At 46.6% G+C, this 26,892-nt stretch overlaps 1 protein-coding gene across 1 annotated transcript in view; it reads left to right on the top strand.

Annotated features, from left to right (window-relative positions):
- SRRM1 (serine and arginine repetitive matrix 1) overlaps positions 1-26,892 on the top strand; it is a gene marked incomplete in the record, with an annotated part of 1,602,281 nt that overhangs the window by 1,362,973 nt on the left and 212,416 nt on the right. Inside the window, 1 exon segment of the mRNA XM_044083096.1 lies at positions 10,500-10,728. Coding sequence (XP_043939031.1) covers positions 10,500-10,728 — 229 coding nt within the window.

The raw sequence follows: 26,892 nt of genomic DNA, 5'->3' as shown, positions 1-26,892 counted from the left end.
GGTACATACCAAATGGGGCGTTGTACTCTATAATGGGTCTAACGAGGGATGAGTACAGTCGGACAATGACCTCCTTTTTTCTGGATGAAAAGCTGTTAGTGATGAGGTGTGCCACATAGAAGGATTTCCTGACTGTTGTGGGTGTGTGGTTATCAAAGGTGAGACTACTGTCCACCTGTGTCCCTAAGTCTCTTATCACACTTTCGGTGTTTAGTGTACTGCCACCTATGTGGTAATTAATGGGTATATGTTTTTTCCCCAAAGGAGGTAACTATCTGGTACACAGATCCATGGTAAGAGATTCCCTGTGACTTTGTGACAGTTTGCAGTAGAGTGCAAAAGCATTTTCCAGTCCACAGAGAAAATATGACCATTGATGGCAACCTTACTGTACAGCTGGATTTACTTTAACGTATGTTTGGTGTGCCCTTCCATTAACTCATTACATTCGAGTGACGCCTCCAGGTGCATCTGCAGTTAACTTCTACTGACGCCTCTAGGCATCAAACATTGCTTATTCATATTTGCATCAATAATTCCAAAACCATCCTATGTACAAGGTTTTAAAAGGTTTTGTATTAAAGCTTACACAATAGCAAACTCCAACTGCATTAACATTTGACTTCTGTCTAGTGCAGGTAAATAGATATTAACTGTTTTTATGATATTAATTTATAAAGATGTCATTTTCACATTTTTCTAAATATCTTATCAACCAAGTAACACAGGCAGAACTCCTTAGCCTCATGTGAAAGCTCTCAGCTAGATGAATAAACTGTTGTTGACAGTATATTTGTAACTTGAGTGGTTGCTGAGATATTTATATTGTTTACAAAGGTAATAGTTACTGTGTTCACTGTGACTTATAAAATCCGGATCTGAAGTAGGAGATTCATTTGTCTGCAACCTGTGGGTTATGGATCCGATATCGGATCCGAACCGGCATGGTTTACCAGCTATGGATCCAAGCTCTCAGCTCCTCCCCTCACCCATAATACCCTGCTCTACCCTCATGACCTCAGATCTCGTTTGCCGCGCATGGTGACCAGATTGTTTTTCCAGCTCTCCAGCTAAGTGCTAGTTTAAGTGTTTCAATTGTAAAATTTAAAGAATTTTTTGGTTGATTTGAGTGAAAGTGTAGGTTTCCCTTTTTGTATTATTACTTTTTTAGTGTTTAATCTAAAAGTTATATCCCTCCCCTCGCTGGTAGCGTAGTGTGTGTGTTGGGCCTGTGAGTGATTTTTGTTTTTTTTTAGTTACTTACCTTAGTTATAGTAACTGTTATTTGTAGCTTGGGATGTCTGAGCAGCCCAAGTCTATTTTTTCTAAATGCTCCGAGTGTGGCCATAAGCTTTCCCCAGCTGATGGCCACACTGTGTTAGATGCCTGGGGGTTGAACACCTCACATCTGGATGTTCCATTTGTGCAGGGTTCAACCCCAGGGCATTGAAGGAGCGGAGGTCCAAGCTTGTTTTGGCGGGCCTTTTACCGCCGGACTCGGCTCCGACCTCCGCTCCTTCGGGGGTAACCGTCCCCACGGTTATTCCCTCTCCGGCTCCCCCTCCTCCTCCTGGGACTCAACCTCCCGCTTCTGGTTCGGAGGAGAGGGATGCTAGGAAAAGAGACCGGAGGGAGAAGCACCACAAGCGGCGGGCCGAGACCTCTGTTTCGGCCCCGCCAGCCAAGCGGGCTTCTCCCCCGGCTCCATTGTCGGCTGGATCTCCTCCTCCTCGGCTCCGGTCTCCAGTGTGTTTTTCACCGGGACCTGAGGAGGAGGAGACCCGATCTCCGTCGAGGCTATCGAGGAGGCACTCAAGGCCTACCTCGGTAGCCTCGTCGAGATCAACGTACAGCCTATCGGATGCTGATCTGGACCGGATGATGAGAAGGTTCATCCAGGCCCAGATGCAGATGGGAGTGCTCTTGCCTCCCCCCCCCCCCGGGGGGGAGCTCGACCCCCTTTTTCAAGCCGATTGCTCCTTCTCCGACCCGCTACCCGGGTTCGGAGCAGTTGGAGCCGAGCAGCTTCGGAGCCGGGGGTGGGTCGGCGCCGATAGTACTTGGTACTTCGGATCCGACCCTGCCCTCGAGTGCATCGGATCCGACCTCTCGGAGCCTGGATCCGAGCCTCGGATCCGGGGGGATCAGTGCTCCTTCGGCGCCGCCTGTGTCGGAGCGCACTGTCCTTCGGATCCGGCGCCAGCGCCGGCTCAGATCCACTCTTCGGATCCGAGGGGAGCCGATTGTCGGATCCTTTGGTCGAGGTCGGCCCTTCGCCTTTGATGTAGTGGAGAGGGCCCTGTTGAGGGTCTCCGGACCCCGGCACTTGTTTCGCTCCGTCCCGCTCCCTCTGCACTGGGTCAGGCTTCCACCATCCGGCCCTTGGGACAGCCCGCTTCTGTGCCCCAAGCTGCTCCCCTGGAACAGGTTGCTGCTTGCGAGGAGTCCTCTGACAGCCCCCCAGAGGATGTTCCTCGCAAGCATACGTACAAAAGGAGGCACATTGACTCCCCCGAGTCTCTCATGGAAGACACGGATTTGGAGGAAGGGGAAGGCTCCCCACGGTCACCCCCCGAGGATGTCTCATTTGGAGACATCATGGAAATGCTCTGTATAAGGGGGGGGTGGTCTGCCCCCAAGTGTTCCTCGGACGAGTCCGTGTTCTTGGAGGCATTTGAAGCGGGCCAGTCTACCTCTTGGGTGTCCCCTCCTGCCGACCCCCTGGTGGACCTCATTACCACCAGGGCGTGGAAGGAACCAGACACCGTGGAGCCAATCCCTAAGAGGCCAGACAGGATCCTCAGCCCACCGTCTGACCATGCCCATTGGAGTAAGGGGCCTCCGGTAGATGCCATGTTGACGGCGGCGGCCACCAAGAGGGAACTTGCTCAGGAGAGTCCCTCAGTCCATCCCCCGAGCAAGGAGTCTCGGATGATGGACCGCTTGGGGAAGCGGATGTTTAGTTCAGCGACCTTCTCGGTAGGGGCGCTGAACTACCTGGCACACGTCATTAGGATGCAGCGAGATCTCATTAAAGAATACGCTGCATCTCCCCCAGAGTCCATGTCGGAGGAGGACAAAATGCTGCACTCCACCCGCATGGCCACTCTTAGATCAGTTACCAATACCTCTATGCGGTTACTCTCCCATGCTACGGAAGGCGCCGCTAGAGCTGCAGGGGCAGGTCTAGTCACTAGACGTCAGGCCTGGCTCCGTCATTGCGATTTTTCTGAGCCCTTCAAAGCGTCATTTGCGAACGCCCCTTTGATGGTTCTGCCCTCTTTGGCAAAACCGTTCGCGACACTTTGACCCAGAGCGAGAAGGACGGGAAGACGCTGTCTGCCGTCGGAATCCGCTTCTCTGCACCCCAGAGGCCCTACTCTAGGAACCAAAAGGGTCAGAAGAAGATGTGGTTCCGGAAGTCGCAGCAATCCCAGCCTGCTCCGGACAACCAGTCCTTCCGTGGCAGAGGAGGACAGGGAGGACGCCGCCCTAGAGGCAGAGGGGCTCCCAGGAACTTCGGGTCCAGAGAACCCTTCTCTGAACGGCTTGCGCAGCAACCCTGAGGGGTTGCCCGGCTGCTCCACTCTGGAGGCAGTCGGGGGAAGTTTTTCGGGGCACCTAGCGGCATGGGAGTCCATAACATCAGACCGCTGGGTTCTCCAGAATCATATCCAGAGGATACCGCATCCCTTTTCGTCACTTACCAAAGTTGAAGTCCCTCCCAGACGTTCCACCCGGTCAACGGGAGGCCGCTTTGGCAGAAATTGGCCATCTGCTAAAGAAAAGAGCCATCCAGCCCGTCCCCCCAGACCAGATCGGATCAGGGTTCTACTCCAGGTTCTTTTAGTGCCAAAAAGACGGGGATCTAAGACCAATTTTAGACCTTTCTCTCTTGAACCTGGCAGTCCCCAAGGAAAAATTTCGAATGGTCACTCTGCAATCTATTCTCCCCCTTCTGGGAGAAAATCACTGGATGTGTTCTATAGACCTCAAAGATGCGTACTACCACATCCTGATGGACAGGCGCTCCAGGAGGTTCCTCCGCTTCCGGCTGGGAGCCAGTCACTACCAGTTCCGGGTCCTTCCCTTTGGTCTCACCACAGCCCCAGGGTGTTCACCAAAGTATTAGCAGTGGTAGCGGCCCACCTGAGGCTTCAGGGGGTGCAGGTCTTCCCCTACCTGGACGACTGGCTTCTTACCGCCCCAACAAGGCATCTACTACTATTGGCGCGAGACTCCTTTCTCCATCTTGCTCCCATTCTGGGCATTACAATAAATACAAAAATCCAACCTGGCCCACACAGCTCTTAGATTTTATAGGGGCCAGGTTAGACACAAGGAGTTTAAAAGCCTTCCTCACTGCGGACAGAGTTCAAAATCTGCAGCTCCAGGTGCGGGCCATTCTCCACTCAAGTTCTGTTCGCGGAGTTGGTCCTGAGGGCTCTAGGGTCCATGGCGTCTGCTATAGCACTTCTTCCTCTTGCCAGGTTCAATATGCGCATCCTCCAGTGGACTCTCTTAGTACAATGGTCATACCTTGCTCTCCCTATGCATCATCCCATTGCGATCAGCAAGGCTTGCAAGCGGTCCCTCCTGTGGTGACTTCACTCCCCAGATTTCCACGGAGGCCGCCTTTTGTGCTTCTCCCCTCTCGCCACGGTGACCACGGACGCCTCCTGCCTCGGGTGGGGGCATTTCATGGGCCGGACCGTCCAAGGCACGTGGAGCGATTCAGAGACCTTACTGCATATCAACGTTCTAGAGATGAGAGCAGTGCTCTTAGCGTTGCTAGCACTTCAGGACTTTCTTCCCTTGGGAACAATTGCGATTCAATCGGACAACATGTCAGTTGTCTGGTACATCAACAAGCAAGGGGAACAAGGTCTTAGCCTCTTTGTCGAGAAGCCATGAGAGTTTGGGAATGGGCAATCTCCACCAACCGCTTTCTAATAGCAACGCACATTCCGGGTCGGTCCAACATCCTGGCGGACAAGCTCAGTCGCACCATTCTGACCCCTTACGAGTGGTCTCTCAATTTTCAAGTAGCGGAACGCATATTCGCACGGTGGGGAACTCCTTCATGCGATCTTTTTGCCTCTCCCTCAAACACCAAGTGCGACAGTTTTTTCGCTCTGATACCTCCTCCAGGAGGTTCTCCAAGAGACGCTCTATTGCATGCTTGGCCACCCGGTCTTCTGTATGCTTATCCACCCTTGCCTCTGATGCTCCAAGTTCTTCAGAAAGCCTCTCGGGTGGGTTGCAGAATGATTCTCATTGCTCCGTTTTGGCCTCGACAGATCTGGTTCCCCTTCCTAAGGTCTCATTCGGTGAATCCTCCTTGGATTCTAGATCCCATTCCGGATCTGATATCTCATCCATCCTGCATATCTCCTCCGAACCTGGACAACCTGAAGCTGACTGCTTGGCTGCTCCAGTTCCACTCTTGATCAGGACTCCCGGTATTTCGTCCCCTGTTAAGGCAATCCTGGTGGCAGCTCATAAACCGTCCACTAGGAAAGTCTACCGCAGCAAGTGGAAACGGTTTTCTTTGTGGGCGGAGCGGCAAGGCCTGAATCCCTTCACAGTTCCTCTCCCTTTAGTGCTTGATTTCTTAACCACTCTTTAACGATGGTGCCAGCAGTTCCACAGTCAAAGTACAACTGGCGGCAATTTCACATTATCACATTGGTCATGACTCTAGTCCACTCATGTCAGCCAAGTTGTGTAAAATTTTCCTTAAAGGTACTTTCCTTCTCAGGCCCCCTGTAAAACAAGCGGTTCCTCCATGGGACCTTTCCTTAGTTCTCCAGGCCTTGACCGCCTTGAACCAGCGGCCACGGTGGATCTCAAATTCTTGTCTTTCAAGACAGCCTTTTTAGTAGCCATTACATCGGCCAAGAGAGTTTCAGAGCTCCAAGCATTATCAGCTAAACCTCCTTACTTGGTCTTTCATCCGGACCGTGTTTACCTCAGGACCAACCCGTCCTTTCTTCCTAAAGTAGCTTCTGAAGCAAACATTAATCAATCCAGTAACCTCCCTGTTTTCTTTCCTAAATATGAAAACAAAGGTGAATACAAGCTTCACTCCTTAGATGTTCACAGGCAACTTAGATTTTATCTAAACAGAACGGTTGGTCATAGGCAATCCGACCAGCTGTTCATTTCCTTTGCTAAATTTAATTTGGGCAAGCCAATTTCTGAAGTCTCTCTGTCTCGCTGGATTTCACAGTGTATCTTATTGGCTTATCAAGCTTCAGGAAGGCCCGCACCGGAGTGTGTACACGCCCATTCAACCCGGTCAGTATCTACCTCGGCAACCTTTAAGGCTAGGATTCCTCTAGATGATATTTGTGCAGCAGCCACGTGGGCTTCATCTCATACTTTTATTTCCCACTACAAGTTGGATCTTGCATCTAGGGGTAGAGCATCCTTTGGCTCCGCGGTGCTCTGGAATATCCTTCCATGATGGCCGCCCAAGATTCAAGTAGCTGGGGACTCTGTCCCACAGGTTGCAGACAAATGAATCTCCTACTTCAGATTTAGAAGTTATGTACTCACCATAACGTTCCATCTGAGTAGGTGTATTCATTTGTCTGCAACCATCCCACCCTCCTATCCCCCTGGCCTTTCAGTTTCCTGCATATTATGTGTTACCCTTTTCAGGGTGTTCTTGCTGTTGTCAAACTCGATCTGAGGTCATGAGGGTAGAGCAGGGTATTATGGGTGAGGGGAGGAGCTGAGAGCTTGGATCCATAGCTGGTAAACCATGCCGGTTCGGATCCGATATCGGATCCATAACCCACAGGTTGCAGACAAATGAATACACCTACTCAGATGGAACGTTATGGTGAGTACATAACTTCTAATTTAAGACCTAGAACCTGAAGAATACTGCCATTATAAAAATAATTTTGTGCTTAAGAGTTTGCCATTTTATATGTCTTTCATAATCCTTATGGTTCCAGAGATATGGACATAATTTGATTCTGTGAAGTGACTTAGGCTCTGCTCTGCCCACTGGAAGTTACAGTGCAAACTTCCTGAGTTCTATTGGAGTGAATGAGGTAAAATCATTAAGAAAAGGAAATCTGAAGTACTTTAACTGTATTTAATTGCACGTCTGACTGTCTTTGTGTGCATATTTATATACAACACATCTTACATTTATGCACAAAAATGTGTGTATAACAGAGAAATAGGTTATATGCTTGTGTGTAAACTTCATATCCTGTAAAAACAAATCATAATTGATATTTTGTATACTGTATGTGTGTGTATGCACAAACACACACCGCTGCATTGTGTATGACATGTAGTACTATATGTGGGATGCAGTACCGTGTGAATAATACATTTAGAGAGAAATATGCAATAGGTTCATAGGTAGGTACTAGGCTATCGGCCCTAGGGCCCATACAAGCCTAGCCAAAAAATGTACCCTGGCTTTCGCCACCCAAGAAAATTATTTTCTTGTGCCCCTGTCGAGCAGAGCCACAGAAGTGATCCCCAGGGTGAATTTCCCATTTCCCATCCAATCATTAGATATTTTTGTACTTAGTCACACATGACATATGGATGAGTGACATACCTCTCAACTCTATAGATTTTTGCCTCATATTTTTGGTCCATTTTTCATAAAATTGTGGTTGACAATTCAGTGGCATGTAAATTTCAGACTTTATACCCTTCAGAAGCTTCTTGTTAATGTAAAACCTGTTATTCTATCAACTTTCTACTGTTATGCTATCAACATTCTAAGTTTCTAAGAGCAATATTTAAAAATTGGCCCAATTTGTGGCCATTGCCCCCAATTATTTATGGCTTTGTCTAGATTTCTTGCTGTAAGAGGTTGAGATGTGTGTGTGTGTCTGTACATAACACACGCATACAGATACACACAGACTGTATGTGTGCATCCATGTGTGTATTACGTAATTGTCATAATCCTAACCAGCATCCTTTTTCCTACATTCTACATCTTCCAAATCTTTTTCACCATACTGGTTATTAGGTGCCACTGTAATGGTTGTTCCATTCCAAAATTTGTAGGTTAGTATATTTTCATACTATCTTAGGAAGACAAAAGTGATGCAAATATAATTATCCCCTCACCCTTTTTCTTTTGTGAAGCCATAACATATTCAGTTACTGATTCCTAGTTAGAGAACAGAAACATCTTACAATGCTGTGATTTGTGCAGTATGGATGCACATTATTTATTATAAAGTTAACAGAGTTAAGCATGATTAATGTATACATTCTAGTAAATGTTTAATGTTTTACTTCTTCATTGTCACACCTTGGCTATGTATTGTACATGCAGTGTTTTTTTTTTTCTTTGCATTGCTAAGTGCATTGTTTAATATCTTTGCCAGTGTAGCCCATGTCATGGCTGAAGATGGTCCTGGGACCAGTTCACTTTCCTGGTTAACAAACTGTAAATACATTAAGGAACTAGTAAAGCACATTTTAATTCTGCATCATTCATGAGAGAGAGAAAAACTTCCCACTGAAGGCATTGGGAAGTAGCAGACAGGCTTGCTTTGTAGTCCTTTCCAGTAGTAGTCAGCTGTACATGATACAGCATGGATAATTTACCGCAGTGAGAGTTTTACATCTCAAAATGGGTGTGTGGAGGAAGGTCTTTCACTTCCCCTAGCACTACAAAAGAATCCCTTTAGAAAAGCCTGTTATTTACTTACCTACTTTTGCTAGAAGTAACCGCTATTTATAGCATAGAACAGTCTCTAGCAGGCACATAAATGAGCCTCACTCAAGGAAACGTAACAGCAGTCACAGTCCTGCCATTCTATCTTAATGGCATGATAAAACACCACTTCCTTATGCCTCATATGATTCATATAAAGAGGACAGGAAATATATTCAGGGAAGAAGGAATGAAAGTAGGAAAACAAGATCATGTTACCAAGGCAGGCCCCATTAGCCACCATTTTGTGGGAAAAGCATTAAAAGTGTAAAATTAAGTGATTTTTGAGGCATTAAAATAGCTCAGAAAACAAAGATATGCAATGAAAAAAAGCATATTTTTGAGTTATAAGGTGGAGTTTTTCTTTGTGTGGCATAATTGTTTGAACCTAATTGTGTATGTTCAGAACTTGTAGCTGAGAAGAGTTTTGTGAGCGGCCCACCTACTTGATTAAATCAGTGCATTCATTATCCCAAAACACACATCCAATCCTTGTGTTTTCAGCAGGTCTGATTTTCTTTTGAAACAGTGTTCCAAAATTCTTATACATCTTCCGCACACTTCACTGACTCCAAACTGCGTTTTATCAGGAATCCCACCTGGTGTTTCATATATACCAGAGGATTTTCAATCTGAAGGTAGTGTTGGATCTTTTACTCACAGTTTCAGGGGAGGGGGAGACTGAGTCTTGGGAAAACTGTGCAATGTTCCCTGCATACCAGTTGCTTCTCAGGAATCTCAGTGTCTGATCTTTTAGTCACCTTTTTTTTCCTATTTCTTTTAAGGGGAGGAGAGGGAATGATTCCAGGGTAAACATCCTCTATAACTTGGATATTTACTTTTATTTGCTGTTGTAGTTTTGTAGGGTATACAAGTTTTGAACAAACCAGTTTATTTCCTGCACTCTGGAATGAGGTTGAAGCTGTCAGACCATGTCATTATTGACTACTAACTGGGTTTTCTGCTGTCTGTCTGTCATGGGTGGATGGGTGTTTAGGTAGGGGGAGCTGTTTCTTATATTTATTTTAAGAATGTGTGCATGGTGGAAATTAGTGGCTCCACCACTTGATTTTCAGTCCGTACCTTCATTAAGCTCAATAGTTTAGACTTCTACTTCAGTAGTAGAATTTGTTTCTGCATTTTCTTCCTTGATCATATGGCTCTTCTGGCTCCTGTCTTCCTCATTTTTTGTGATTTATAGGTACTCTTTGAGGTTCTACATAAGTGTCACACCTCACTATTATAACACCCTTCAATGATGGACATAAGTATGAGTACATCTTTGATTCTTTTATGGTACTGTACAACGGATGCTGTTAGTTATCCCTATAGTACCTGGGCATTTCTCTCCCATCTGCTGATAACAGGTGTTTCCCAGGTGAATGCTTAAATTTTTTAATTTTTATATCACTTTTTTCCTTTTGTCGTATTTTGTACTCTTGTATCTGGCATAGTCACGTTTTTGTGCATTTAAAAGATATGGCACATGTACTCACAAATACAGAGATGTGAAATCAGGAAAAGTTCTCGAGTGCAGGTTTGGAGGCCTGTTCTGATTTCCTTATTCCTGTACACAGTCCTGGATGTACTGAAGATGGTAAAATAGTATTTCAGTTGAGTGATTTTGCTTTTGATTAAATAGTATTAAATAACTCAAATGATGTTTCAAAAATGAGAATGTAATTCATAATCTTGAGTAGACGTTTGAGTAACAAAATAGAATTGGTAACCGTTTTATAGACTTTAATTGTAAGCAACTTTTTTTTAATTATTATTCATCTATTGTTAGGCAATCACCAAGTCCACCACCAGTAAGGAGAGTGTCAGTTTCTCGATCACGGTCAAGGTCTCCAGAACCACCATCAAGAATGCATCAGATGGCTCAGTCTCGGTCACGATCGCCATCTCGGTCTCAATCTCGCTCCTGCTCCAGATCTCGATCTCCTTCAGTTGTTTGGTCACCTGCACCACCTATACAAATGACAAAGAGTGCATCACCAAGTCCATCTCCAGTAAGGGTAACTATTCTCCCTTTTGTGTAGTCTGCAGCTGACCATGGGTATAGCATTGGCATACTAGATTGGCAAGAATTTTTAGAGTGTAAGCAGCAGAAGCAGGAACATGTCTGGGTTAAGCAGGTCATTGTAATAACTTTCTGTGGAGTACTGTAGAATCTCTTTTAAATATCCATGTGTAAAAACTGTGTACTATGATTGCCCAGGATTGTTCATGTAGACCATATCAGAACAAACTGAACAACCTGAGAATTTTGTGCTTAGAAACCAAAAAAAAGTATGAATGTTTTAGAACTGAAATACTCGGTTGTATGAGTCAGGTAAATATTAAACATAGTGGACCTGTGCTAGTTCTTAAGACTATTTTTATCCGAGTCTTGGAAGAGGATAATTAGATGCTGCAGTTGAAACTGTTACTTAGCCATTACTTATAGAAGGAACACAGACCCCAGTTGGTATTTTCACCTTTTTCACATTAGGGATAATACTGAGTATATTAATACATAGGAAGTCTGCATCCCCATACTTAGTGGCAAATGGACTGCTGTGAGGTACCCACACAATTCTGTTCGAAAATATATGCTTAGAGTACATAGCTTGAGTATCACATATTCATGCAGGCATTCTTATGCACAACCTTGGATTAATAATGAGGAAAAAGAAAGAAACATAACAATGATTCACATGCACATATTGAGTAAGCTGCCTGTAGTACTAAAACAAAGCACCTCGCTTGCCATCATAATGAAACAATCTCATCCTTTATATGGGAGATGAGATGTTTACATAGAAAGATAGCATTCACCTTCTTTAAGGCTACTAGATTGCAGGTTTAATAACACAGCCTGTGAATCCTATTTTGTGAGCCTTTGTGTGATCTTCCTTCTGATTTGCTGCTGTCTGCTTTAGACTTTGTATTGTGTGTTTTGTTGCTGTGTGGTCATGGTTGGTAGTAGGATTGGAAACATTTTAATGAATTGCCAGAGAATATTCTTGACTCAGTCCTTACTGCAGGAAGTTGTGCTGCAGGCCTGATTTCCATAGCTGGACACCCTTTTACCATGACCTGACTGATGCCACCTTATATCAGACATACTAATGTACATCCACCCAAGTCATCTTTACTTCTTTATCGTGTTCATGAGTACTATAAGAAGGTGTGTTTGTTTGTTGGTGTAAACCTATGAATAAAGCAATACCCATTGGAGATCGTTTCATCTAATCTTGTGTATAGGTTGCATAATGTTTTGCTGGAGCTTGTGCTGGTTTTTAGCTGGCAGGGCAGCAAACACCTAAAACAGTGGTGATAGTCATGTCCACTCCTTAGAAAATTAGTTGATGTGCTTGCAAATGCCATGTATATTATGGAGACTTTCATACGTATGTTTACTGCATAGGTGCAAAGCACAGAGTTAGTGAATGTCAGGTTTACTAGGGATTTTACTAAGTCTTTGTGGTGAAGCAAAATTTCTTTTAGACTTATCTTACAAGCAAGAAACTCAGTCACTTTACATAAACCTGTCATGCCTGCAGACATGTAACAAGCTGGTAGCTCAGATGCCCCCCTCAAAAGGACAGAGAAAAGAGGCCCAAAGGAGAAGTCCAGTGAAACCCCAGAAACTTGTTGAAAGACTTGTGGTACAAGGCTGTCAGCTCTGTGAAGTTACATGAACAGCCATTAACTCTTAATATCTGTAGCAGCCAAGAAATCTTGGCATTGCTGCTTTGGAAACTGCCATGCCAACAGACTTCAGCTTACTCCACCACCCAGAAAATGTAACTAGACAGCAGGCAGCTGACACCAGATGGATGTCAGTCCCTGAGCAGTAACTTACTGTTAAGTATGTTTTTCTTTTCTTAGTTGCAAGCATTTTTGTTAACAAGAAACATCTTTAAGTTATAAGTTGTCACTTATGACATGTGCAGTCTTAAATTTATATAAATGAAAATAAATCTTAGTGACAATCCTAGTTGCAAGCATTTTATAGCACAAGCCATACTGACACAATCCCAGTTGTAAACATTATACATCACTTATAATCTACCCAAACATTTTTAGTCAGACATTATATAGCTCATTTAATTATTGCCTTCTTTTAAACATAATTCCTCCCTTGTATGTCTTGTTCCCACAATTCCTGTTTTTATGTATTTTGCTTCTACCCTTTTCTAAAGATCCCAATAAAGTTGTTTTATCTCTGTTTCTATATTCATAACTTCTACTAAAATTGGTCTAGACTTTGATTTCCATTTTCTAGTAATTACTTTTCTGGCAGCCATGAAGAGAGACATAGAGGAGCTCTCTGAGCATGTAGCCCAGGCCGGTTTGACCCTGACCTTGAGTAGCATCTTACCCTCACCAAGAATGATGCCACAATATGAAGACAAGATGATCAATTTCAACAATTGGCTTAAGTATTGGTGTCATTCAAAGGGGATCCATTGCCGGTCAGCCTGGGATGACATGCTCGACAAGCCACGATGCTTCGCTAGGGACGGCTTGCACCTGTCACCCCTGGGCTTTCGGATATTGGCAAAGGCTCTTGCTACCCCCATAGTGCCTTTTTTAGGCAAGGCTCAAAAGACAAACCCACCTCCATAGGTATCACAAGGGATAAGAAACTAAGAGTAATGCTACTCAATGCCAGAAGTCTAAACCTCAAGATGCACGCACTCGAAACTCTACTTAGCATGGAGAACATCGATATCTGTGCAGTAACAGAAACCTAGTTCAAGGCTCCCGAGAGCACCCCAGCACTACCAGGTTATACCTCATACCATGCTTTTCGGCCCCAAAACTTGAACCGAACCACAAAAGGAGGGGGAGTATCAATATTCGTCAAAGATACCCACACCTCCAGGTTGGTGGCACAGCACGAAGCATCAGAGACTATCCATGTGCAACTAACAGTGGGTAAAACTGCCTTCCAGTTTATAGCCTGCTACAGACCACCCTCCCAAACACAGGAACCCCACTCGGCCTTCCTGAGAGTACTGGAAAATATGAAGGTGTCTCCAAACACCATTATATTGGGCGACTTCAACTACCCAAACATAGACTGGGAGCATTACTCTAGCTCCAACACCCTAGCCCAAAGGTTCCTAGAATTTATAAACTCAAATGCTATGGAACAACTTGTTACCACTCCCACAAGGGGGGAAAACATACTGGACCTGATAATCACCAACATGGGGACACTATGCTCCAGACCAGAAGTGTATCCCTCACTGGTAAGATCAGACCATAAACTAATCTCACTGGATATTCACATCCCGACCCCACCCCCTGCCCAGAAAACCACAGTGAAAAACTTCTCTAAAGCAAATTTCACACGCCTCAAAACCGAGGCGGAATCCTTCAAAGCCCCCGGGCCTGTGGAAAATACGGCCCAGACCACAGAATCCTTTATAAACACATTCTATGAACACCTTCAGGAATGCATGGATCATGCAATCCCAAATAAAACCATGACCCAATCCTCCAAAGGCAGACGTCCTATCTGGTGGACCCCAGCCATAAACAAACTATTCAATAGAAGGAGGAAGCTACTACATGATAGAGCAAAATCCCAAAAAGGGAAGGCATCTCTGATCAGTATTAGCAAAAAACTACGGGCACTCATAAAATCGTCTAAGGCCAGCTTCGAGAGAAAAATTGCACAGGACACTAAGGATAATCACAAGGCTTTCTTTAGTTATGTTAGGAACCTGGGTGGGAATTCCCAGATATGCTCAGAATTAGTCCAAAATGACAAAAAATACACCGAGCCCACAGACATTGCCAACATCCTAGCTGACAGGTTTAGTGCAAACTGCCCCCCCCCCCATCAAAAGGGCAAATATCTATCCCAACAGAGTGCTGCCCCCCTGACATCTCAGATGCTCAGGTAAGAGCCGCCCTCTCCAAAGCAAAAAATACAGCATCAATGGGACCAGATGGTGTCCCGGGCTGCGTCCTACATGAACTCCAAGAAGAGCTAAACCCAAAAATAAAACTACTGTTCAATCTTAGCCTTACTACAGGATATATACCCAAAGAGTGGCGTACAGCAACAGTGTTCCCTCTCCACAAAGGTGGTGCCTCAACGGATCCTGGAAACTATCGCCCCATATGCCTGACTAGCTTGGTCTGCAATGCTATGGAAAGGATCATCATGGACCTCATAAATAAAGATATTGGGGACCTACAGACACTGGATCCTACCCAGTTTGGCTTTGTTAAGGGCAGATCCTGCCTCTTAAACCTGGTCGATTTCTTTGAAACAGTCACCAAGGCCATTGACGAGGGGAAGGTGGGTCCACACAGCCTACCTGGACCTCACAAAAGCTTTCGATACAATACCCCACTTGGGCATTATAGATAAGCTCGCCAGCTTAAATATAAACTCCTATGTCACTAGATGGGTTGCAAACTGGCTCAAGGACAGAACCCACATGGTTAGAATTGCTGGAGCCATGTCAGACTCCAAACCAGTTACAAGTGGCGTCCCACAAGGCTCAGTCCTGGGACCTCTCTTGTTCGGTATATATTTCTCGGCGGTACAGGCCAACACGGAAGGACTGTGGCTGACCAAGTTCGCAGATGACTGCAAACTGGGTGCCATAATCAACTCTCCAGCCGACACAAGCATCCTCCAAAAGGGCCTCATAGAAACAGACAACTGGTGCCAGAGCCATGGCCTCAAGCTAAACGCCAAAAGTGTATAGTCATCCCCTTTGGTAAAAACAAAGTGCCCACAAATTACCACATAGGTGGTAATCCATTAAGTACAGAAGACGTCATTAGGGACCTGGGGACCCAAGTTGATAGCAATCTCTCATTTGACAACCACATGGCCAAAGTGGTTAGAAAAACATTTTATATAGCCCACCTAATCATGAAGGGATTCACATCTAGATCAGGGGAGGTCATCGTGCCTCTTTACTCATCCCTCATCAGGCCCATAATTGAGTACAATGCCCCTTTTGGGATGTACCTTACCAGACACCTGCAGCAACTGGAAAGATCCCAAAAGTACCTCACCAAGAGGATCAAAGGGCTCAAACAGATGCCATATGCTGCCCAGTTAAAGAAACTCCAGCCCTACTCAGTGGCATACCGCCTGCTCAGAGGCGATCTGTGCCTGACGTATAAAGCCATGTCCAACCCGGAATTAATGGACATGCTGCACCTCAGAAAATCCAAATCCCATCGAGCTATGCGCTCGAGAGACTTGAACCTCAGCACTGAAATAAATAGGACATGCTGGAGGGACAGATTCATAACCCAGAGGCTCCTTTCACTCTGGAATAAAATCTCAGTCCAGGTTAGGCAGAGTCCCACATTGACTCTCTTCAAGGGGAATCTTGATGAGTGGATGGGAGATCGTAGGTTTACCCCGGCTGTCACTTCTGTGTCACTGTTGGTCAGAGGCACAGTATACTAACCTCAAAAAAAGGCATAGCAAAATTAATTTAAAATGGGTGGCGAAAGCCAAACACACTGTGGCTAGGCTTATAAATGCCCTAAGGCAGATAGCCTAGTATGAACCTATGAACCACCATAATTAGACTCAGCAAGACCTCACTTATGTCTAGGCAATTCTGATTCTCTATCAGAGCTCAGAAAAATAATTTCTTACCTCAGTGTGTTCATCCAGTTTCTCTGACAGAGCAATCTGCAGGGAATCTTTAGTCTGCCAACTCATCACGCTCCCAGAAAATACAGTGTCCTTTTATTCATGTGCTGCAGTATTCATCACATAAGGGATTCTGCCTCCAACTGGTTCCTACATCTGGCCGTTATCCAAAAGTCTACATGCTACTGCGAGGTACGTGCTACACCGCACAATATCACACACATGTTGGCCATAAAGAGACGTCTGGTATAAAGTGGACGTCAGCATGCACCTACTTCAGAACTTTTCTGCTGCCGGTCCGATCACCTGCTGTAGACCGTCACTCGCCAGAACAGTTGTGTACCAGTTACCAGGTAAGTTCCCATTTGGGTTTTTTCATCTTAGATTTTTTTGCTGCTGTTTGTTTGTTGGGTTTCATGTCAGCTTGGAAGAGCAAGTATCAGGGTGGAAGGCAGGTTCCACATAAAGACGCCCACAATCTTTGCCTTTTCCTTCGTCCCTAAGACCCTCTAGAGTCGTTTAGCGTCTTTTAAACTACACTTAGAAAACCAGCACCTTAAGCATCTAGCATGGGAGGTGGAAGTGACGTTGGGTCAGTCGGATGAGCCCTTACCAAAAAAGGCCAAGAAATTGCTGCCTGAACTTTCAGCTGTGCCTTGTCTTCTGGTCATTTCTCCCGAGGCCGATGTTGGCCCGGAGGCTGTGCTGGAGGTGGTGGATGTACCTTTGGCAGGCACCACAGGGGATGCCCCAAAGGAGTCCACCGGCATGTCTGCAAGGGAAGTGCAAGTGTCTGATCTGGGCGAAAAGGGGAAAACCAGGCTCGTTATCTCCAAAGGCCCTCGTGGCATCACACAAATCACTGTGCATGAAGATGTGCTTGCAGATATTGTCGAATGTAGGCCATTGAGCCCTTCCACCATTCACCATATGGAAGACCCTAAAATGAAGAAGACCAAAACAAAACATGTTTCCCCTGCTCCACCACAGCAGCCTCCTGATTGGCAAACTTTTTCTCAAAGCCTCTTTAATGTCTTCATGGCCCTTCGCCAGTCTTCTCCTGTTCCTCTGCAGGCCTTTTCCTCTTCTACTACATTTAAAAGGGCAGCTGTTGACACCTCTTCAGAGGAGGAGGATTCTTCTGGAGAGGAGTCTTTGGCCTACTCTATACAAATGGCTTCCCCCCAGGGTATGCCTCCCCAGAGGAGGAATCTAATGGTACAGATTTCTATGGGGAAGATATTTGCTTTGGACAGACCATTCTCAAAATGAAAGATTTTTGCAAGTGGGATTGTTCCCAAGTTTTACATACAGAAGCGGTACTATGACCTCTTGCAGATGGATTACCTATCTCCTGCAAATCCCTTCAGTCCGCCTGCTTTTCCGGATACCATCTCGGCTAGCTGCTTCCTAATGTCCAGACTCTCAGCCTCCTGCCCCTAAGCATCCAGACAGGTTCTATAAGGTACCTGAGGACTCCCAAGTTCCTGTTCAGGGTTCCTTATGCTGACCTGGCTACCATATCTTGTTTCTATGGAGAAGCCTTTCAAATTGCTAACATTTAATTCCTGGCTGCTCTCTCGTAAGGAGAGTAAGGTCATGGAATGTTTGGGAAAAAAGATTTACACCTCTGCCACTTTGGCCTTCTGGGCAATTAATTATCAAACCCACATGGCAAAGTACTCCTTGGCTGGTCTTGCTGGTGCAGGTAAACATTTGGCAGGCATCCCAGATTCCACAGCTAAATCTCAATTGGCAGCTGTCATCAGTTTATTTGCACAAGTGACTAGGCACTCCAAGTGCAGTTATGATGCTGCTGATGCTTTTGCTAGGACAGCTGCCATTAGCTCTGTCCTAAGATAATCTTGGCTCAGGCTACAACCTTTGCCTGAGGATTTCAAGACTAAATTGATGGACGCACCATTAGATAACAAACCCTTATTTGGTAGTTCGTCAGCAGAACTCTTCAAAACTTTACAAGAGAAAGGGAATGAATTGTAGGACCGTAAACATATTCTTATATCTCCATTACCACAGTTCCAAAGGACTTACCCGGTTAAGACTGCCTTTGTAAGGAAACCATCCCTGTCCTCCTCTTCTAAAAGTAAGAGGGGACCTAGAAATCCAACTTCTTCCAAGTGTGCTGCAGCCAGTCCTGCTCCAAAACAGTTCTTTCGGCCCCAACTTAAGCCAGGTAGCCTGTGACTACCGGCCTCCAGAGCCGTCCACTCCCTTGTCTCTTCATCTCAGTCTATCCTTTGCTGCTTGGAAACTGATCACCCAGGACTCTTGGATCCTCTCCATCATCAAGACAGGGTATTTCATGGTCTGAGAAAAATATCCCTTGTTCAGAGGCAATGCACTACCCTCCAAACATCAGTTGAGCTGCTTTCCTCGGGTCATCACAGACCTGCTCTCTCAAAGGACTATCCAAGAGGTTCCCACTTCCCAGCAAGAAAAGGGTTTTTACTCCAGGATGATGTTCATCGTGTTTCACTGTTGCAGTCATTATACTAGGGTTATCCTGCTGGCAGGCTACCCGCAGTCGGCCTGATTTCCAAAGTCCTGGTCCGGCGTCGCTTGCTGTCGCCTCTTCCCTGACGTCAGTGCGCCAGGGGTATATAAGATGCAGCTGACGCCATTTTCTTCAGTCTTTCTTGCCGCGCGGTGCCCGAAGCAGAAGCAGTTCGCAAGTGCCGGTCGGCCGACTCCTGAGATTTTCAAAATCGAATTTCAGATCCGAAGTCTTCAATAAAGCTAAGTACCCCGTTGGGGAAACTTTTTCTTGCTCCAGACCGATGTCAGTAAAAGTTAACAATTGTATTTCTTGTGGGAAGCAAATACCTCATATGGATTTTCACTCTTACTGTATTCCTTGCCTAGGCCCTGATCACGACGTTGCTAGTTGTCAGTTTTGTGCTAGATTCAACCAACGCACTATTAAGCGTCAGTTTGATTTTGCTTTACATTACTTTGGCCGAAGGTTTAACTATATAATGCCGTCGGAACAACCGACCGGAATTCATAAAAAACGCAAGGACAAAGAAAAGGACAGGCATCTGAGGTCCAAAACCGACTAAGCCTCTTCTAGGCCAGTAGCCAATTCGCCGGTTCTCAGTGAGGCACTTTCACAGCCCCTGACACCCGCTACCTCAGAGCCACAGGCCGCCTCCGACTCCCACGTGGCGACAACTAGGCCTCTGGAAACTCAAGGTATTGGGCCTACGGAAACTATTCCCTCAGATGGGTCCGGAGCCGTTGAGCAGGCATCGCCTTCTGAGGGTATTTTCAGACCTACACAGCTTACTATCAAGACCACTTCAGCAGCCAAGGCAGTCTAAAACACCATTAAAGACAAACAAGTACAGCATTCTCCTGGACAGTCATCCATGCCAAAGAAACAGATGCTTAAAATGGCCGAGGACCTAATTACTTTGATCAGGGGTTTCCTTCCCCCTCTTGATAAAAGGCCTAGGCAAGACACTGACTATGACTCCTTTGACTAGGTTTCTATTTCCTCTGATTCCTCTTCAGAACAGGGATATTCTCTTCCTCCCTATGAGGACTCTGACGCTGAAGAATCTATCCCTTCAGCCTCTCCTCCTGAGGATTACTCTTTTGGGGAATCCTTGCACACCATGAGGGAGCATTTCCATTGGGAGAGCCAGGATTATTCAGAATCCAAGAAAAGGCTCAGAGACTTTCTTTTACTACCTCAGCACAGGCCCCTTGCTATCCCCCTGTACTAGATATTGGTGATGATGTTTTTTCTGAATCCAGCTTGTCTCCTGATTCTGTACCCCCTGCACCAATCAAGCCAGATGGGGTACTACAGGGTCCCAGATTCTCATAAATTTCTTTATAAAAACCCTGCTGCTGACCCAGAAAGAATTTCTCAGGGTCCCAAAGGGGTCAAGGCTTCCACTGCAAAAAACCCTGATGTTATGTAGTCCTATCTCGCCTACATTCTTACCCATGGGTTCGGAGCCGGATATCGGCTCTGACTCAGCCTATTTACTAGCTCAAAAGTCTCTGATTGGCTGGGCTGAGGGTATCCCATAGTACACTGCTTCGCATCCCCAGATCTTGTTTGCCGCTTGTAGAGCTCGGACATGGTCTCACTTGGCTGTGGCTAAGTACTCTTTTTTTACTTATTTCTCTTCAGAAATTGGTTGCTTCATACTTCAAAAGCTATTTTAATAGCTGTTCTTGCTGCGGTACTTGTGTTCATGTGTTAGTAGTGTTTTTTGTGGTATCCCTAACAGTTCCCACAGACTAGGCCCATTTTAGTTAGAGGACCTAGTCCTCCCTTAGCGAGTAGTTAACTTGTTATTGTATTTTCCTTTTGAGAACCGTTTAAGTTAGAGGTTTCTCTCTGTGTTCTCGTTGTTGTTGGTTTAGAGCTTCGCTCTTCTCTGTGGTACTGTCTTAACTGGTGGGCTTCCCGCCCTTTTTTGGTAATTGTTAACTGTGGTTTCGTTGTGTGCTTGCACCTGTTGGAAGTCGTTAATTCTTTGAATATGTCTAAGGATCAGAAAGAACGTAAGCCTTCTGGCTTTAAAAAGTGTTCAAAGTGCGGATATAAAATGTCCATCACGGATGGACACTCTGTGTTTACTGTCTTGGAGCCATCCATTTACAGGAGTCGTGTAGTTTTTGCCACGCCTTCAGTCCTAGGGTGCTCCAAGAGAGGAAAAACAAATTGATTTTAAAGGGACTGCTTAAACCATCTTTCGAGGAGGCTATAGATTCGGCTCCCAGCTCCCAGTCGAAATCTAAGTCCTCCAAGTCCAAGAAAAGGTCTCCGGCTCCATCAGCACCTTCGGAGCCTCCGGAGAAAATTACCATATTGGATACTGCTTCCTCTGCTCCATCGTCTTCGGGGCTGCAGGAGGTTTCTGTATTGAGTGAATCAGCGTCCGCTCCGATTATTCTCGAACCTATTCGGAGCCGGTCGCCGAGTGTCAGACATGGTTCACCAGATAAAAGGTCTCAGTCTCCATCCATCTCCTCTAAATCCTCCAGGCTTTCCGATTTAGATGTGGGATAGGGTGGTGCAGAGGCTCCTGCAGTCGCCGGTGTTGTCTGAATTGTTTTCGGCTCCAACCCAGTCGGCCCCGGAGCCAATTCCTATGGTTGTTTCATAGATTCCTCCTCCGAGCACATCCTTGCTGTCGGAGCCGGTATGTTCCGCTCCGAGTGATGTTCCTGCGCCGGCTCCGATACCCCCCCCTGGGTTTATCGGTGCCGACCATGTCGGTTCCGTCCACAGGGTTCGAGACTCTGGTCTCCTCAGTCGGGCCCAAGGGGGATGCCTCGGGACATCTTTTGTTTCCGAGTCTTCCACTCGGTGCATCGGCTGGGGGGACCCCAGTCCCGGTCATGGCCTTGGAGGCCGGTCGGTCCTCGGACTCGGGGGGGGGGGGCCGCCTTTGAGGCCATGCGGAGTGCACTGGCCAGGTCGTCAGCTATGTCATTCGGGTCGGTCATTCCGTCCCCCACCACTCCGGTGAGAGCTTCTGACACCCAACTATCTTTGGACAGCAGAGCACCAGGCCCTAAGGATACCCCCATGAGTGGTCCCCCACTTTCTGAAGGTCCCTCAGAGCCTGTGCCTGAGAAACCTCCCAGAAAGATATTGTACAAGAGGAAGCACATAGACTCCCAGGACGAGTCTCTCACTTCCGATACTGACCTCGAGGAATCTGAAGGGTCCCCCAAGTCCTCCATTGATGATGTTTCCTTCTCCGATATCCTGGAGATACTGAAACAAAGAGGAGACTGGCCTTCCAAGACCCCTTCCGAGGAGGAGTCGGTATTCCTTAAGGCTTTCGGCGCTCAACCTTCCGCCTCCTGGGTGTCTCCAACCTTCGATGAACTTCTTGACCTTATTTGTCGAAGGGTGTGGGAAAACCCTGATTCCGTGGAGCCAGTACCTCGGCGCCCCAACAAATTCCTCTCTGCCCCCCACGGAAAAGAATTTATGACAAAGGGATTCCCGGTAGATGCCATGATGGTGGCGGCAGCCACCCAGAAGGAAGTTGCAGAGTCTTCCTCTTCAGTCCATCCTCCTAACAAGGAGTCTAGGACTATGGACCGGTACGGGAAGCGTACCTTGTCTTCAGCCACCTTCACCTTAAGGTCGCTGAACTACTTATCTCATTTCACTCGGCTCCAGAGAGATCTCCTTAAGGAGTTAGGAGATACTCTTGCGGGTAACATACCTGAAGCGGTGGCTCAGACGGTCAACGCACAGGTTTCTATCCTCAACTCCATCTCAAACTCGTCCATGCGACTCATTTCGTATGTGGCCAAGGGAGCGAGTAATGCAGCCAGCTCAGGTGTAGCCCTGAAAAGGCAAGCCTGGCTGCGCCTGTGTCACTTTGCGAAGGCCTTCAAGTCTTCCTTCACTGATGCCCCTTTTGATGGTTCCTCCTTGTTTGGGACCAAAGTGAAAGACACCCTCACCAGGTGCGAGCAAAGGGAAAGACCATGTCTGCTGTAGGGGTCCGTTTTTCCCTCCCGTCTAGGCCTTACCCCAAGGCTCAGCAAGGGGGAAAGATGTGGTTCAAGAAATCACAGAGGTTTTTTCCTGCCGCACAAGGTGAAACCCCCTCCCTAGGCAGGGGAGGGGGAGTTATTCAGGTAGACGTCACCCCAGAGGCAAAGGGGGCCCCCACAATTCTGGGGACCGCGACTCCTTTCGTGGCTCCCCATACTCTCACTCCTGAGCGTGTGCCTGACTGTGCTTATCCGGAGCCAGTCGGGGGTCGAATTTCCTTGTATCCGTAAGCCTGGGAAAACATCACCCAGGACCGATGGGTATTAAGGATAATTTCCGGAGGTTACACCATTCCATTCTGTTCAGTACCCCCTCCCATCAGAAGGATCCCAGACATTCCACCCAGTCAAAGGGATCAAGCAGCCTCAGAGGTATCTCAGCTGCTAGAAAAAGGAGTCATCCAACCAGTCCCCTCAGACCAGATCGGATTAGGGACTTACTCAAGATTCTTTTTGGTGCCTAAAAGAACAGGGGACCTGAGACCCATACTAGATCTCAGTCAACTCAACCATTACGTACACAAGTCCAAATTCTGTATGGTCACCTTACAATCTATTCTCCCATTGTTGGGAAAGGAAGTATGGATGTGCTCCATTGACCTGCAGGATGCTTACTACCATATCAAAATGGACAGGGCATCCAGGTGTCATCTATGCTTCTGGCTGGGAGCCAGACATTTCCAGTTTCGAGCCCTGCCCTTTGGGTCTCACCATAGCCCCCAGGGTGTTCACCAAGTGTATGGCAGTGGTGACGGCTCACTTGAGACGTCAAGGATTTCAGGTGTTTCCGTACCTGGACGACTGGCTCCTCACCGCCCCCACCAGGCATCTACTAATTCAGACCAGGGACGCTGCTATCAGTCTGTGTCACCAATTAAGCATTACGATAAACTGGAAAAAATCTGCCTTGTTGCCCTTACAGCATGTCACTTTTATAGGAGCAGAGCTGGACACCATTCAAATGTGGGTGTTCCTACCACAAGAAAGGATCACAGGGTTGCAACAACAAATTCTCACACTGATGCCTCTGAGACATGCGAAGGCAAGACTGATTCTTCAACTCCTAGGGACCATGGCAGCTACGATCATGTTGGTTCCGTTAGCGAGATTACACATGAGAATTCTTCAATGGCTTCTCTTTGTCCAATGGTCTCTCCAAAGACTTCCGCTAACCCATCCAATCCTATTGACAGACAAATGCAAGCAGGACCTCCGCTGGTGGCTGTGCACCAACAACTTGAATGTAGGAAAACCCTTTGTTCCACCCATCCCTGTGGCCACAGTGACTACGGACGCCTCCGAGATAGGGTGAGGGGGGCATTATCTCGGCAGGATGGTCCAAGGCACGTGGCAGGAGCATGAGATACATTTGCACATAAACATTCTAGAGATGAGAGCAGTGCTTCTTGCGTTGCAGGCACTTCAAGAAGTCCTCCTTCTAGGGACTATTGCGATACACTCAGACAACATGTCAGTAGTGTGGTATCTCAGCAAGCAAGGAGGAACCTGATCTTACCCACTATGCAGGGAGGCAGTGTGCGTGTGGCATTGGGTAATAGCTTCCCAACAGTTTCTAGAGGCAACGCACATCCCGGGGAAGACCAATGTGATAACAGACAAGTTAAGCAGGGCGATTCTTATGCCCTACGAGTGGTCCCTGAATCGCCTGGTGGCAGAGCGAATCTTCAGCAGATGGGGTCAACCTTGCTGCGACCTTTTTGCCAGCCCCCTCAACGCGAAATGCAGCAACAACTTCTCGCTGATCCCCCCACCGGGGGAATCACCCAGGGACAATTTAGCTCACAATTGGCCTTCTGGGCTGCTTTATGCTTTCCCTCCGTTTCCCCTTCTCTCAAGTGTGATTCAGAAAGCGCAATCCTTGGGAAGCAGGATGATTCTGATTGCCCCACACTGGCCTCATCAAGTATGGTTCCTCTTCCTTCAACCCTACCTTGTGGATACTCCGTGGATTCTGGAACCCCTTCCAGACTTACTGACACACATGTCGGGAAAGTTCCACTCCTCTCTGACGACACTCCGGCCGACAGCCTGACTACTCCACTTCCATCCTTAGTCAGAAGTCATAATTTTTCACCAGACGTAGTACATATTTTGTCGTCCTCTCATAAACCATCCACTAGAAAGATCTACTTTAGCAAATGGAAAAGATTCTCCATTTGGGCTCATTCCAGAGGCATTGATCCCTACATGGCTCCAATTGACTCTGTTTTTGAATTTTTGTCTATACTGTTCTATCAGGGGTCCGCTTCAGCCACCATCAAAGTTCAGCTGGTGGCTATATCGAACTTCCACGTGGCCAATGAACCTAGCCTGATGGCACACAGACTATGTAAGGCATTCCTTAAAGGTACCCTATTACTTCGTCCCCCAGTATCACAACCTGTTATGCCCTGGGACCTCAATTTTCTTCTTCAAGCCCTCCCTCTTCCACCCTTCGAGTCTGCAGCTACCTGCCACTTAAAGTTTCTAACATGGAAAACAGCCTTTTTAATAGCTATCACTTCAGAGAGGCGGGTCTCCGAAATCCAAGCTCTTTCCATCAAACCCCCATATTTGATCTTCCATAAAGATAGTCTCTCCCTTAGACCAAACCCGTCATTCCTTCCCAAAGTGGCTTCTCTGTCTAATATAAATCAGTCTATTGAGCTGCCAGTTTTCTTCCCAATTTTTCCAACAAGGCAGAATTCAGATTTCACCAACTAGATGTACATAGACAGTTACGATTCTATCTCCATCAGACAAAAGAGATTCGGAAATCTGACCAACTCTGTCTCCTTTTCCGAAAACCGGCTTGGTTCTCCGGTATCCAAGGTCACGCTCTCTAGATGGTTAGCCAGCTGTATTTCCTTCATCTGTCACACAGCAGGTAAAACTCTGCCCTTTCCACCTAAAGCCCACTCCACAAGAGCTGTTTCCACATCTACAGCCTATCAGGCTAGATTGTCAGTTAATGATATATGTGCTGCGGCCACTTGGGCTTCTCCTCACACCTTTGTCTCTCATTACAAATTGGACGTGGTTTCCAGGGGCAGATCTTCATTTGGCTCCACGGTTCTCAGGAGTATTTTCTTATGAGCCACCCGGGTTGTAGGTGCTAGGGACGCTGTCCCATGGGTAAGAATGTAGGCGAGATAGGACTACATAACATCAAGAAGTTGTGTAAGAGCTTTAAACTGCCAGTTTCACATGCTTAAATATCAACAATACCTAATGTCTTTGCTAAAACAGAAAATGCTTACAAGCTCAGAATGTCCTGAAAATAAGGAAATGCAGGATTTATTGCATGCAGCTGAACAAGTGGGAAAGCATACTTTGCAATGTAATTTTGATTCATTAGAGGCTTCTTGCAGAGCCGCAGTTACAGGTTCTGTCATTCGAAGGCATGCTTGGTTAAAAGAACAAAGTTTACCTGATCATGTTAAAGCAAAATTATTGGATGCTCCATTACAGCATGATACTTTGTTTGGTGTTTAAGGCAGAAGAGGTGTTAAAGAAAATGGAGGATAAAGCAAAATCAATGCAGACAGTAAAGGATTTCTTACAGGATGTTCATCGTGCATACAGCTGCAGTCATAACAGATGGGTTCTCCTGTCGTCAGGCGGGTCCTCGGTCGGCCGAATTCCAAAGTCTAGGTCCGGCGTCGGTTGACGTCGCTTCTTCCCTGACGTCAGTGCGACAGGGGTATAAAAGAACCAGCCGACGCCATTTTCTTCAGTCTTTTTTGCCGCGTGGTGCCCAAAGCAGAAGCAGTTCGCAAGTGCCGGTCAGCCAGCTCCAGAGATTACAAAAAATTTGGAACCGAAGTCTTCTTAAAAGCTACTATGTCGTCGGATACACCGACTCCGGTTTTGTCTAAAAAAACGCAAAGACAAGGACTGACACTCGAGGTCCGCGGCCTCTACCGACACCACGCCAAAGCCGACTACACGTGGTCCGGTTCTCAGCGAGGCGCCTACGCAGCCCCTG

The sequence above is a fragment of the Protopterus annectens genome, chromosome 1.part1 (genome assembly GCF_019279795.1).
Source record: "Protopterus annectens isolate FY-2018-M chromosome 1.part1, PAN1.0, whole genome shotgun sequence".
Taxonomy (NCBI): domain Eukaryota; kingdom Metazoa; phylum Chordata; order Ceratodontiformes; family Protopteridae; genus Protopterus; species Protopterus annectens.
The sequence above is the reverse complement of the archived record's forward strand: the minus strand, read 5'-3'. Positions and strand labels throughout refer to the sequence as shown.